The following is a 12,830-nucleotide window of genomic DNA, read 5'->3' as shown; positions in this document are numbered from 1 at the left end:
TCAACTTTTTAGCGCACGTGTTTCCATCACATTAAATTTGAACCACTTTGAAATTAAACAGACTAATGTACATGTTTTTCCTCTGGCCTGCAGAGTTGTTTATAAAGCTGAGTAGCTGTTGCGCGTGAGATTTGCCCAGATTGGGCGATAACAGATAGAAAATATACAAATGACTGCCTTCTCTACAGTCTAATGAAATTAGATTGCAGTCACACTATGGTCAAAGCATTAAAAAAGTGCATTTTAAAACTCAGCAGTAAAGTCTCTGTTGTGAGTCACTCAATTTAGAAAATTTTTTTTCTAATCAACTAGACAAGTTGTGTGACAAATTCCTTTCTAATAGAGCATTAAAAGATGAGAGCCATCTAGTTCAATTATATTCAAGTAAAGTGAGACATCAGAATGAAAGAGGTGATATCTTCTAAACTGAGCAGCTTACACCAAAGCTAAGTATCACTGCAGGCCAGAGGGAAACACGTGTATTTGATTTTAGGGTGAGCCGTCCCTTTGGAGTTTTCTTTTGAGTGAGACTGCTGGTGTTTGACCTCAAACTGACTTTTTTCTCTCACTCTGACTCAAACATACACTCACACACACATACACTGTGTCCTAATTCAACAGCCAAATCGAGCATGAAAGGCTGCATTTCTCTGCCATATTTGGAGCAGGATTTTGAATGTTTTGTGGAGGCTTGTTGACTTATTATGATGCATTTCAAAAGACCTCCAAGGTGTTGAACCCTAAACTAAAACTGAAATCCAGCTACATTTAGTTTGTACTTCAACATTTATCTGATGTTTTTATTAAAAATATCAAACAGGTTGTCTGTGTTTCTCTTTAAACGTGCCAGCAACGCATCAGTGGAATGCTATTTGAAGAAGTTGCTCCAATATTCATTGTTGTCTTTCACAGACCAGATCATTGAAAAGGAAGAAGGCCCTTACTATACTCATCTTGGGGCAGGACCCAGCGTCGCTGCAGTGAGGGAACTTATGGAGAACAGGTAGAGTGACTACAGCAGCGTTGTTTACACTCTGTGGGGTGTGTTTACTACCACAGCTTAGTAGTAGACCACAGGCTTGGTGGAATGGGGCGGGATCACAACCATGCTATGTCATTAAAAGGAAGGATAGCTCAACACATACACACATATACACACACACACACACACACACACACACACACACACACACACACAGCATGCTGAAACAGGAAACCCCTCTAGCTCAGACGAGGGGCCCGTAAAGCAGGATGACAGCTTGTTTAAATACAACTTGTGGTTCATCAAGTCCATTTGACAGCTACACTTAACGTATATTTTCAGCTTGGCTGGTAAAAATTAAATAGTTTAGTCTTTGGTCTAATTAGCTCTTTTGGACACATACCACTGCTTACATTATACGAACCTTTGTAATTCACTAAAATACACAAAGGGTTTATTTTGAAATGCTGTGAGGTTTTTGTGTTGTCAGTTGCTCTCAGGAAGGGTTAAGCTTCCTCATGTGTAATATATAGCATATTGCCATCCATACATGCTAGATATGGGCTTTTTGAGCAGAAATACTATTGCCCAACATCCAAATACTCTAACCACATCTCACCTTTTTTCAATCCAATGCCTGGTAGTTAGTAGCGCATTTTACTATTCGGTAAACAGCTTTTAGTTGTATTACCTCCACCTTCTGGCAGTAATAACGCATTACATCCTACCAGATTTTTGTTAAAAATGAGGGAAGATACAGCATCCCAAAAACATTAAGGGAGTACTTGTTCTCCGCAGTTTAACAATAAGTCAGTTAAACTTTAGGGATGACAGTTTGGTTCAGTTAGGAAGCATTAACCATTGTGAACCCATTTCACCTACTTTAGTGTAAATGATCATGAACGGGAGGTCTCGAGATGCACCGTTACCGTTACCCTCTCCTTATCCCTCCACACTGTTGTTTTTCTTTTTGCTTGTGTCCTTGTTATTACTGCTACCATGAAATGCTACCTGCAGGCAGCTAAGTTTCTTCAGGATGCCGCATCCAAATGTGCTGTCACAGGAAGGTTTGCTGTGTCTCAAGAGTGAGACAGCTGGACAAGGCTGTAGAAGGGCATCAACCCAACAACAGGATCGCTGTCTGCACCTTTCTGCTAAGAAAAACAGGAGGAGCACTTCTTGAGTCCGACAAAAATCACCTCCTGGGGCTGATCATTTGCATGTTTCTGAGGAAACTGTCACAAGCAGACTCCACAAGGGTGTCGTCAGGGCTCAACGTCTTTTAGCCGGACTCACGTTCACAGATCAGCATAGTGCAGCTCAACTGGCGTTCACCCATGAACACCAGAACTGGCAGGTCTGTCAGTGGCATCCTGTTCTCTTGGCTGATGAGAGCAGGGACATGGATTTCACATAGAGTGCATGTGACAGAAGAGAGAGTCTGAAGACACCGTAACAAATGCTGTGATGACGGCAACATCAAAACAGGACACCAGTGTGATTTGCACCAAACTAAATGCATTCATAGTGGTTTATGCTTCCTAACTGAACAGAATGACCCTGAAGTTTAACTGATGTTGTCTTATTTTGTGATGAGTGGTGTATGTATATTTTAAACAAAAAAATAGTTGTATTAACTGTTACATGTTTTAAATATTATTCTAACTTTCAGAAATTATGCCGATGACTTTTATACGTTCTTTTGTGAAGAGCACAGACTTATCATTTATTGTGTGTGTGTGTGTGTGTGTGTGTCTGTGTTTTAGGTATGGTGCCAAAGGAAATGCAATAAGGGTGGAAGTTGTTGTTTACACTGGGAAAGAAGGCAGGAGCTCCCAGGGGTGTCCAATAGCTAAATGGGTATGTGGTTGGTGTCTGTGTCCTGAATGTGTCTGCTGTAAATGTAAACATTGTTGTGAGCCAGTATATTTAGTGTAAGAAATGAAAGGCAGCCTCTGATTTATGCTTTTATCACCACCATGGCAAAACCTTAGCTGCCGCCAACTGTGTAACCAAAGTTTAAACATAGCGAGCAGTCTGAGACAGCGTACTTCCGCCATGGCTGCATAAACCATGGCATAAACTTTAGAGTCTTTAGATCAAGAAGGATATGTGGATTAGTTTGTGTTTTCTTTGTCTTGAACAGCAATTTTTCATGTTTCAGTTTTATTGGTATTTGTTTAGATATGACACCGAATGTTCGTCCAGGTATTCCTGGACCCAGTACCAGAGCTTAATGTGGATCAAGTCAAAAAGTTAGCCACCTCCGGTATAATTTTCACATGAATCCAATCCATCCATAACCTCTTGATAATTTCTTCTAACAACACAAACAAACAGACAAACTAAAACAATCTCCGTGTCAGAGGCATTAAATTGCAAATTTATTCACAACATTTTCTGCCTAGTCTGGTGGTATGGCAGGTCACTTATAGTGATCTATGTAGTGAGCTTAGTGCATTCATCTGTGTTGCAATCCAAGTTTCAAATGTGACTGACGTTTGTGTATTTATAAATTAAATGTCCTCTGACAGGTGATCCGGCGTGGCAGTGAAGAGGAGAAGCTGCTGTGTTTGGTCCGCCATAGGCCAGGGCACCACTGCGACTCGGCAGTGTTGGTGATCCTCATCCTGGCCTGGGAGGGAATTCCTCGGCCGGTAGCAGACCACCTATACCAGGAGCTGACAGAGACCCTCTTTAAGTACGGCTCCCCCACCAGCCGTCGTTGTGCACTCAACGAAGAGTGAGTACCCCTTCTTTTATTTTTCCATAACGCTTCTTTTTGCCTCTTTATTTTTCATTTGTTATTTCCCGTTTCTTTACAGTCGCACATGTGCGTGCCAGGGTTTAGATCCGGACACCTGCGGAGCTTCATTTTCCTTTGGTTGCTCCTGGAGCATGTACTTCAATGGATGCAAATTTGCACGCAGCAAAGTTCCTCGGAAGTTTCGCCTGCAAGGTGACTACCGAGAGGAGGTGAGAGAGTGTGCTTTTTTAATTTACAGCAGCAAACAATGAGTGAGCAGTACAGCTTACAGCAAAATCTGAGTGAAAAATCGTCTCTTGTTATTTAGGTCAAGCTAGTAGTTTTTTGAAGGTTTGCCTGCTGATGAACCATGTTGGATATTACAATAAGAGTTAGAAGTAGGTTCCTTTGAACAGTGTTAGCTTTTATTTTCAGGAGTTGAAGGTAGAAAACAACCTTCAGAGTCTTGCCACCGAGGTCGCTCCCCTCTACAAGAAACTGGCTCCTCAGGCTTTCCAAAACCAGGTATGAAACGGGAAACGACCACATTCGTCTCTGGTAATCCTTTGCTCTCCTGGGCTTGATTTAATTCAGCGGAAGTGATTTTCAGTTAATCTTTTTCCTTAAATTGCCATACAGTCTCACTCCAGGCTACTTCTGGGACCTGTTTATTCTACGGACTCTTAAGAGTTTTAAGAAATCTTTCCTTAGTGTCCTGTTTTTTCGGGTCTCACAGGTGGAATATGAGGCGGCGGGGGGTGAATGCCGGCTGGGCAAGAAGGAGGGACGTCCTTTTTCTGGGGTTACAGCTTGTGTGGATTTCTGTGCACACGCTCACAAAGACACTAGCAACATGAATAATGGCAGCACCGTGGTAAGCAAGCTTAAGAATGCGATACCATGTAATTTACTCCTACATGGTGCATCTAAATTTGAAGGTCAACAGTTTTTTGTTTGGAAGTATTAAACCGATCCTGTTTGGCTGAAAATTTAGCTTTTTGGCTTTGGGTTGGCGTTTTTTAGGTTTGCACTTTAACCAAGGAAGACAACCGTGCAGTTCGTAACATGCCAGAGGATGAGCAGCTCCACGTGCTGCCACTTTACAAGATCTCTGACACAGATGAGTTTGGTCATGCTGAGGGCCAGATGGCAAAGATCCAAAGTGGTGCTCTTCAAGTTCTGTCTTCCTTTCCTCGAGAGGTGAGTGAACCAAAAAGGATCTTGTTTTACTTGTGGGTCAGTGTGCAGTCAGTGTTAACATGCTTTAAATAATTCAATTTTGGTACATGTCAGGTTCGTCTGCTGGCAGAGCCGGTAAAATCAGCCCGTAAGATCAGACAAGAGGCTCGCCTTAAGGCTCAAGCAGAGCGACTGGAGAAGAAACTTGGGGTGACTCCTCTCACTCCTGGAAAAGTGAAAGTTGAAAGCCCCAACAAAGGTAGTACATTCACGCCACTGGTCATTTAAGATTTATAGCTGTTTTAATATAACCACATTAAAATATATGAATTTTCTTCCTACAAAACAAAAGCTGGATACAACAGCTCTTACAGACCTGCTAGTGTGGAAAGGTACCTACCAGAGAAGAATCAACCCTGCACTTATAACCAGATCAGCAGCTACCCCACTGTGGGTCCAGGAGTCAACCCGCAGAGGGAGGTCATCTCACCCAACACCCATGGCCTGCCTGGCCTCCAGTTTGGACAGAATGGCTCAGTTCTCAGTTATAAGACAATGAGTGATACAGTGAATGGTTATTCTCCAGCATCTGGTGACCAGTGTGCTCCAACAGAGTGTATACCTCCACGTAACACACCTGCTGACTATGATGGTGCTTTTAAAACTGAGCCCAGAGAGGTGCACTGTTCTCCTCAGCACAAACCTCTTCCCAGTGGGAGCGCTCCTCCTCCCTCTCCGTTCTCCCCCAGTCCTACGTCTGAGGGCCTCTTCAGCCGGCTCAATGGGCTCCATGGGTCTGTGGGAGATGTCATAGCAGAGGCTAGGGGTCATGGCCTCCCACCGATGTCTCCTCTCTCCTTCCCTGTACAAACTCCACAATTTGAACCAGATGAAGTGAAGCAGGAAGAGGTGTGGTCAGACAGCGAACACAACTTCCTCGACAGCGAAATAGGCGGAGTTGCCGTGGCCCCGTCGCACGGCTCCATCCTAATCGAGTGCGCGCGGCGGGAGCTCCACGCCACTACTCCAGTCCTCAAGCCAAATCGCAGCCACCCCACCCGCATCTCTCTAGTCTTCTACCAGCATAAGTCTCTAAATGAGCCGGGCCACGGGATGGCTATGTGGGATGCCAAAATGGCCAAGCGGGAACGGGACAGAGAGGAGGAGGCTGAGAGATTGAGGCTGGAGGGCAGCCTTAGTAAAGGTGCTGGAGGGGTGGAGGGAGAGGAGGAAACGGGTGAGGAGACAGAGGAGACGAGGATTATGAATGTCCCCACACGTAAGGCATGGACTCTCCCAAGGGACGGGGTCATCACCGCGTCCCCGTATGCTCTTACCCAAGTGACGGGTCCATACAATCGCTGGTCTTAGTCAACGTGTTTTAAACCTTGACATTCTCACACACACACACACACACACACACACACACACACACACACACTCAAACACAGAAAACTCCTACACCCTGTGCTTCTGCCTTACCTCAGACAATTTTAAACTGCTACTCTCATTTTTATTCTTTTTTTTTTTCATCGTGCTTTTCTTATACCTGTTCACTTTGCCCTTCTTCGTCTCTTCCTTCAGAGTGATGAAGAAGACCAAAGGTTGTCGGCTTTTTAACTGTGAGTTTCGGTGTCGGTTTTTATTGTAAAGAGATGGTGCTTTGAAGCATTTAAAATACATTTTTAAACTGGTTTTATATACAGAACAAACAGAAAAAAAAGATGTGATTATTTATTCTGATCATAACGATTTATATTTAATTTCTGGTGTAAGCCTGTTTACTGCAAGATTTCTACGATGACCTGCATTATGTGTTCAGATTTTATGTTGTACAGTAGAAATTTACTTTTTATTTCAGCCAGTAATTCTCTTTTCAGAAGATGAATCTCATTGGCCTTTTTTTTTTTTTTTTTTTTTTTACATTGGTGCCATTCTCACTGTAATCTTTATTAAGCAAACTCATTACATCACATTATGTAGAAAACGAGACTAATATTCTGCATATTTTTACTACAGATTGTCACATGTAGCATTACACATTTCCTTCTGCTGCCACTGACTTCTGTCGGCGGTTGATGAAAGAAATGTACTTCCTCGGTCTGTTGTTTGTTTATTTGTTATATCCACATCTGGATAGTTTGTCTTTTATTCACAGATATGTATGGCATATTAAAAAGCACTTTTTTTTTTAAACCTAACTTGAAAAGGGTCCCAGTCCATAGGCCTGAATATGTATGTACAGACAGAGAAATATATGACATTTTAGCATTAATCCTTTTTTTTTTTTTTTTTTTTTTTTTACAGTATTTCTGCACTTAATTGCGTTTCACTCATTTGATTGAAGATGACATACATATCTAATGAAACTAAACACCTAGCGAGGAATAATGAAATGCTACATCAGTAAAGTGCTTATCATCATTTGCACTTTACTTACGTTCAGCTTCTGGAAAAGGAATTCAGTTTTTTATAGGGAACAAGAGTGATTATAGGAATTAAAACACCTACTGTACATGATATTGGTGCTAAGAAGACCTTTTTTTTTTTTTTTCCCAGAAACCACAAAGTGTCAGATATGTCAACAGATCATGCTCGGCTTTTATGTCCATACTCTTAAGTTTGAGCATAAAGCTGCATTAGCCACTGCTGAATAATCAGTCTGTTTCTTTTCCCTTGTCTTTTGTTGTGAAACCACTCAAATACCAGATCCCACTTAGCCAGCTGCCTAAGACGATTTCGGGTGCTCGACCTTTGTGAAAACTTTGTTTACAGAACGCTTTTTTACAGGGTCTAAAAAAAAAGGGGGGTTGGTGTCAACTCCTGATTAATCAGGATTTCTTCCTTGTTATTTTTCTGTTACTCATACAAGCAAAGCTCTTAATTTTAAGAATGAATCAAGAGATGGAGACATAATATTCACACTAAAACTGATGGCATAACATTTCCTGTAGATGCATTTGGGTCTTTTAAACACTTTGACTTCCTTTTGGTGCTAATAGGACAAGATGTCAAGGTACATGCATTGACGCAACCTGCTTATGTACTGTATAACAGTGATGGCACGGTGCTTTTTGAAACTCAGCACTCACTGATCCTGTATTTGATTCAGTTCAGTTCATTTCTTCTGGTCGTTACCGGATGGCAACATCATGACATACTTTAATTTGTCAAGTACAAGTAAAACAGCGCACTATGGGCAGATGTCCACATAGAGTTCAAATGTCTTCCACATTTAAACCCAACTCTGCAGCAGTTATCAAAAGTCACACAAATAAAGATGAATGTAAAACTGTTTTTTAAATGAGTTAAATTTAAAAAGAATATTTTTTGAACATCACGTGATGAAATTACAGTTCTAAATGTTTCTCTCGACTTCCTGTGGGGGACAGTTTTAGTCCATTTCTTTAATCAACAAAGAACTAACAACGAGCACCAGCATTAAAAAAAAATGGGGAAACATTCTTAGTAGAAAATGTGTAAATATGTATGTGAACCATATTGTTTTTACTGTATTGTTACTGGTGTTTAGACAATGGGTGATCTTGCTTACTTTGAAACTGAATTACTGTACGTCGCTTAAAGTATATCCAGTTTAGACTTGAGAAGAGAATAAATTTCGCATTCCTTTTATGGATGGCTGATCTCTTTCGGGATTGTGAAATAAAGTCATATTTATATTTTGGACCTGATTATGATCTCCTCTTTTTTTTTTCTCCATCTGATTTTCCTATACTGGCTGTATGACTCACTGATCTGGTATTCCAATGAAGTCACTCAGACTTTGTCCCCTAAAGATGAAACATTACTTGTTTTTGTACACTTTGCCTCCTGAAGTAAAAACATGACATTATTTTCTAGCTAGCTTGTAGATGTATGACAGTGATTTTCTCCTGAATAAATTAAATGTAACGTGATTTCAGCACAAGAGCAAACCTTCAGAGCACAACCGACAGTTAGATCCCTAAGCTCTCGGACAAAGACACAATTTGGGGAGTTTTGTCTCTGTATAATGCCACAGTGCATTTTAGATCAAAACATTACGAATTGATGAAAGCACAAACTTGTTTAGCTTTAATTAAGGGGTTTAAGAATTAAGTTGGATTAACTGTTTAGGCTCAAAAGTAACAGGAGAAACTAACATAATTTTAAATATAAGGACAGTCTTTTCAATGTGGTGGTTGGCACCGTTTACTCACAGCAAGAACTCTCTGTGTAACTCCAGCTTTCTCCCACATTTCAAAAGCATGTATGGAGTTACCAGCTTTTAATTGGTGATCCTAACTTAATTGCAGGTGTGAATGTGAATGGTTGCCTCTCTGTGTTAGCCCTACAACTGACTGGTAACTTGTCGAGGGTGTGCTCCACCTTTTGTCCTATGAAAGCTAGGATGGGCTCCAGCCTCATCACAACCTCAACTATGATTGGACGAATGCTTCTGATCCTACCATCAGAGTGTGAGCCTGTGTGTGATTCCAGAAAGGACTGAATGTGTGGAAAAATAAATTAATTTAAAATATTTGACTGCTCAGTAAGAGTAGAAAAGAAGGGGGGAAAAAGCAAAAAGACAATCCATAAAATAAAAAATCACATATCAAGTGTGAAAAACAGCATGATTTATAAAGGCCACAGTGTTAAATCCCTGTAACTTGTAAGTTGTCATTATTGTGTGAATGCGTTCACTCAGTTGACCACATGTGACCACAGCTGCATGGTCGGGAGTCGGGAACTATGAGTGCATGATTTAACATTAGTGTGAGCTCAGGCATTTCATCCAACATGTCCCTCTTATTCGTTTTACAGTACATTTGTATGATTTAGTATCTTCTGTAGGTTGATCAAGAGATTACCAGCCTGATAAATCAATTTGAAAACTTGAAATTAGCCATAACAACGCAAAGAGTGCTTCACGATAAGCTGCTGCAACATGCAGTCATGTGAAAATAAAGTAGTGCTTCCATAGGAGTTAAGACGGTAAGTAGCAGCTGGGTGCAGCTAATAAGCACTTCTACAAAAGCAGAGGTTTTGGCAGCTTGCTGGTCTGAGGTATTCAGGTGTGAACTAACACAATCTCACAATCATCCCAGCAGTGAACAAATTCACCACATTCAAGCCTTAGTTAAGTTAAAGTTCAGGATAGCACAGTTAGAAAAAGACTGAACAAGTATGGCTTGTTTGGAGGCGTTGCAAGGAGAAAATCTCTCCTCTCCAAGAAGAACATGGCAGCATGGCTTAGGTTTGCAAAGCTGCATCTGAACAAACCACAAGGCTTCTGTATCAATGTCCTTTGTACTGATGAGACCACAGTGGAGATCTTTGGCCATGACGCACATGTTCACTGGGTCATACAATAGGAAAATGATCCCAAGCACAGCAGCAAATCTGCAAGAGATTGGCTGAAAAGATAAAAATCAAGATGCTCTAGTGGCCCAGTCAAAGTGCAGACCTCAACCGACCTGAAATGCTGTGGTGGGACCTGTGCATAAATGAATGCCTGCAAACTGCTGGCATGTCCTCCATGTTTTCTGTATCTGATAGATTCATACAGAAAATATGGTTTTTCCAGGACTCCAAAGTCAACTGGAGTACATCTGTCTCTCCAGTACATGTCACACTTTGATTGATATAGAAGTAATAGGAACAAACCCTTCACCGTAACATGTTTCATTAATATAATATACATATATATATACATGTGATGGCATCAGCCACACAGGGGTAAATTAGTCCATTTTTTACTTTATTAGTTTGCTTTGCAGTTTTCTTCATTAATCATTTGGTTAAACCTAACACTGGTATTATGAGGCGCGCACATAGTAACATTGTGTGGTTTTTCTAAAATGTTTTGTTATATTAATTATGTTTCTCTTTCTTTGAGTTACCTGGGTTTGGGCGGTGGCTGTTTCCTGTCTGGGCAAAAGGCATGGCTGAGGACTCTGGGAACAAAATGCCTGCTCAGCAGGACCAACCATGGGCTTACCAGGAGCAGGGTGTTTTAGGTTTAGTTAGGTTATTCTGTGCTTAGTTAATATTAGTGTGTGTTTTTGTTTTCCCCCCTATTGTGTGTAAATGGTTTGGCCAAATCATTATAAAAGCTACCCTCATGTGTCTTTGTAATTAGGTCAGTTTGTGAGTTAAGTTGTGTCTCACTTTGTTTTGTTTAAGTTTCTGGAAATTACTTTTCGTAGAGTTATATTTAGTTGACCTCGTTTATGGGCCTGCTAAGTATGTTTTTGAATTTTGTTAATTTTGGACTTTTTGAGGGTTAAAATAAAGAAAACCCTTTTTGAAGATACGTTTTTGCCTGTGTCCTCTTTGCTTTGGCTGCTTGGTCCCTCACAATACGCCGATCAGACACATGCACTTGATCTCCCTTTTGCTGCCAAAACAGCCATGACCCTTCGAAACATGAACTCCATTAGACCCCTGAAGTTGTGCTGTGGTATCTAGCACCAAAATGTTTGCAACAGATCCTTTAAGTCCCGTAAGTTGTGAGGGGCGTCGCCATCGATCGGACTCGTTTGTCCTGCACATCGCACAGATGCTTGATTAGATTGAGATCTGGGAAATTTGGAGGCCATGTCAACACCTCAAACTTGTTGTTGATGCCCACAGCCATCAGGGATAAAGCATTTTCCATGAAAGGGTGTATATGGTCTGCAACAATGCTTAGGTGGGTGGTACGTGTCAAAGTAACACCCGCATGGATGGCAGGACCGAAAGTTTCCCAGCAGTACATTGCCCAAACCATCACACTGCCTCCATAAACTCGTTCCATAAGTGCATCCTGGTGGAGGTGTTCCCCGGGTAAGTGTTGAACACGCACCCGGCCATCCATGTTATATAAAAGAAAATGTGATTCTTCAGCTACATACTCAACTCTTCTGCTGAACCGACAAATGCATTTTCTTTATATATGGCTATATTTAAGGGGACATAAACTAGCTTTCCAATGATAAAAGATTTATTGCCAAGAAGCATCATTACAACAAAGAACATACATTTCCTTACTAAAAGTGCAAGTGCAAGTTTAATTGTTAACAATCGTTTCAAATCGCTTCAGTCACAAGTAAGTTAACTGAAGTTTCAAACTGTAAATTCAGAACTTACGTAAAGGTGAATCAGTACCCACCCCTGGAGTGTTGTCTTTGTCTCACTGCATTCTCGCCTCTATGGAAGCTGGGAAAGTGGGGAAAACTCCCCCGGTCAGCATGAACAGGTAATTGTAATTCAATTAACCTCTCTTTGGGCTGATGAATAATAGTTTCAGTAGAGGTGGGGGAGGGTAGTTTGCCAAAGAAAAAATACAGACACACAAATGTGTCCTTGACAGAATGAGATAAATTTTACAAATCTTTAATCCCTGAAACCTATTTGCTTTAATGTTGTCTTATTCTATTAGACACCACTTTATGGTTATACATGGGAAATAAATTTACGGGAGAGGATTTATTTATTAAAACTTACTTACATACTTACTAAAAAGAATACAAACACACAAAATGTCTTCCATTTTAGTCCATTTAAATTTGGTCAAATGTCCCAGTACAATTATCATGGGAAGCCATATATTTATTAGGACTTTGGCTTCCTAAAGGTTAAATGGTTTTAATCTTAAGCTGGTTTAGGCTTTCACATGAGAAATATTTTTCATATCAAGTACTACACTAGTAGTAACATTAATACAAACTAAATATTTTAAGCAATAAAAATTAACCTGAAATCAAGTCTGGAAACTATTGTAGATGGTATTAAATGTTTAAATCACCACAAAATAAAATACTCAAAGCAGAGATAGATATTTTTAACCGTTTTGAATATACCTGCATGAATACCATTAGTTGGAGGTTTATTCACAGCTAACTATTGGTTTATCTAAATTATTGTCCTCAGAAGCAGCCACTCAGTGGTAGTGGGTGTAAC

The 12,830-nt window shown here is 40.6% G+C and overlaps 1 protein-coding gene across 3 annotated transcripts in view; it reads left to right on the top strand.

The window, feature by feature from the left end:
• Positions 1–8,594, top strand: part of tet1 (tet methylcytosine dioxygenase 1) — a 36,953-nt gene extending 28,359 nt beyond the window's left edge. For all 3 annotated transcript variants that reach the window (XM_006783870.3, XM_006783869.2, XM_006783868.3), the window contains exons 4-12: positions 913–1,003; positions 2,749–2,842; positions 3,517–3,725; positions 3,808–3,958; positions 4,164–4,253; positions 4,465–4,602; positions 4,752–4,928; positions 5,022–5,166; positions 5,260–8,594. In XM_006783870.3, the coding sequence (XP_006783933.2) occupies positions 913–1,003; positions 2,749–2,842; positions 3,517–3,725; positions 3,808–3,958; positions 4,164–4,253; positions 4,465–4,602; positions 4,752–4,928; positions 5,022–5,166; positions 5,260–6,278 (2,114 nt within the window). In that variant the 3' untranslated portion in view covers positions 6,279–8,594. The remainder of the gene's footprint in view (positions 1–912; positions 1,004–2,748; positions 2,843–3,516; positions 3,726–3,807; positions 3,959–4,163; positions 4,254–4,464; positions 4,603–4,751; positions 4,929–5,021; positions 5,167–5,259) is intronic.
• Positions 8,595–12,830: the final 4,236 nt, after the last annotated feature.

This window comes from Neolamprologus brichardi, chromosome 13, assembly GCF_056152115.1.
Source record: "Neolamprologus brichardi isolate AB-2024 chromosome 13, ASM5615211v1, whole genome shotgun sequence".
NCBI lineage: Eukaryota > Metazoa > Chordata > Actinopteri > Cichliformes > Cichlidae > Neolamprologus > Neolamprologus brichardi.
The sequence above is the reverse complement of the archived record's forward strand: the minus strand, read 5'-3'. Positions and strand labels throughout refer to the sequence as shown.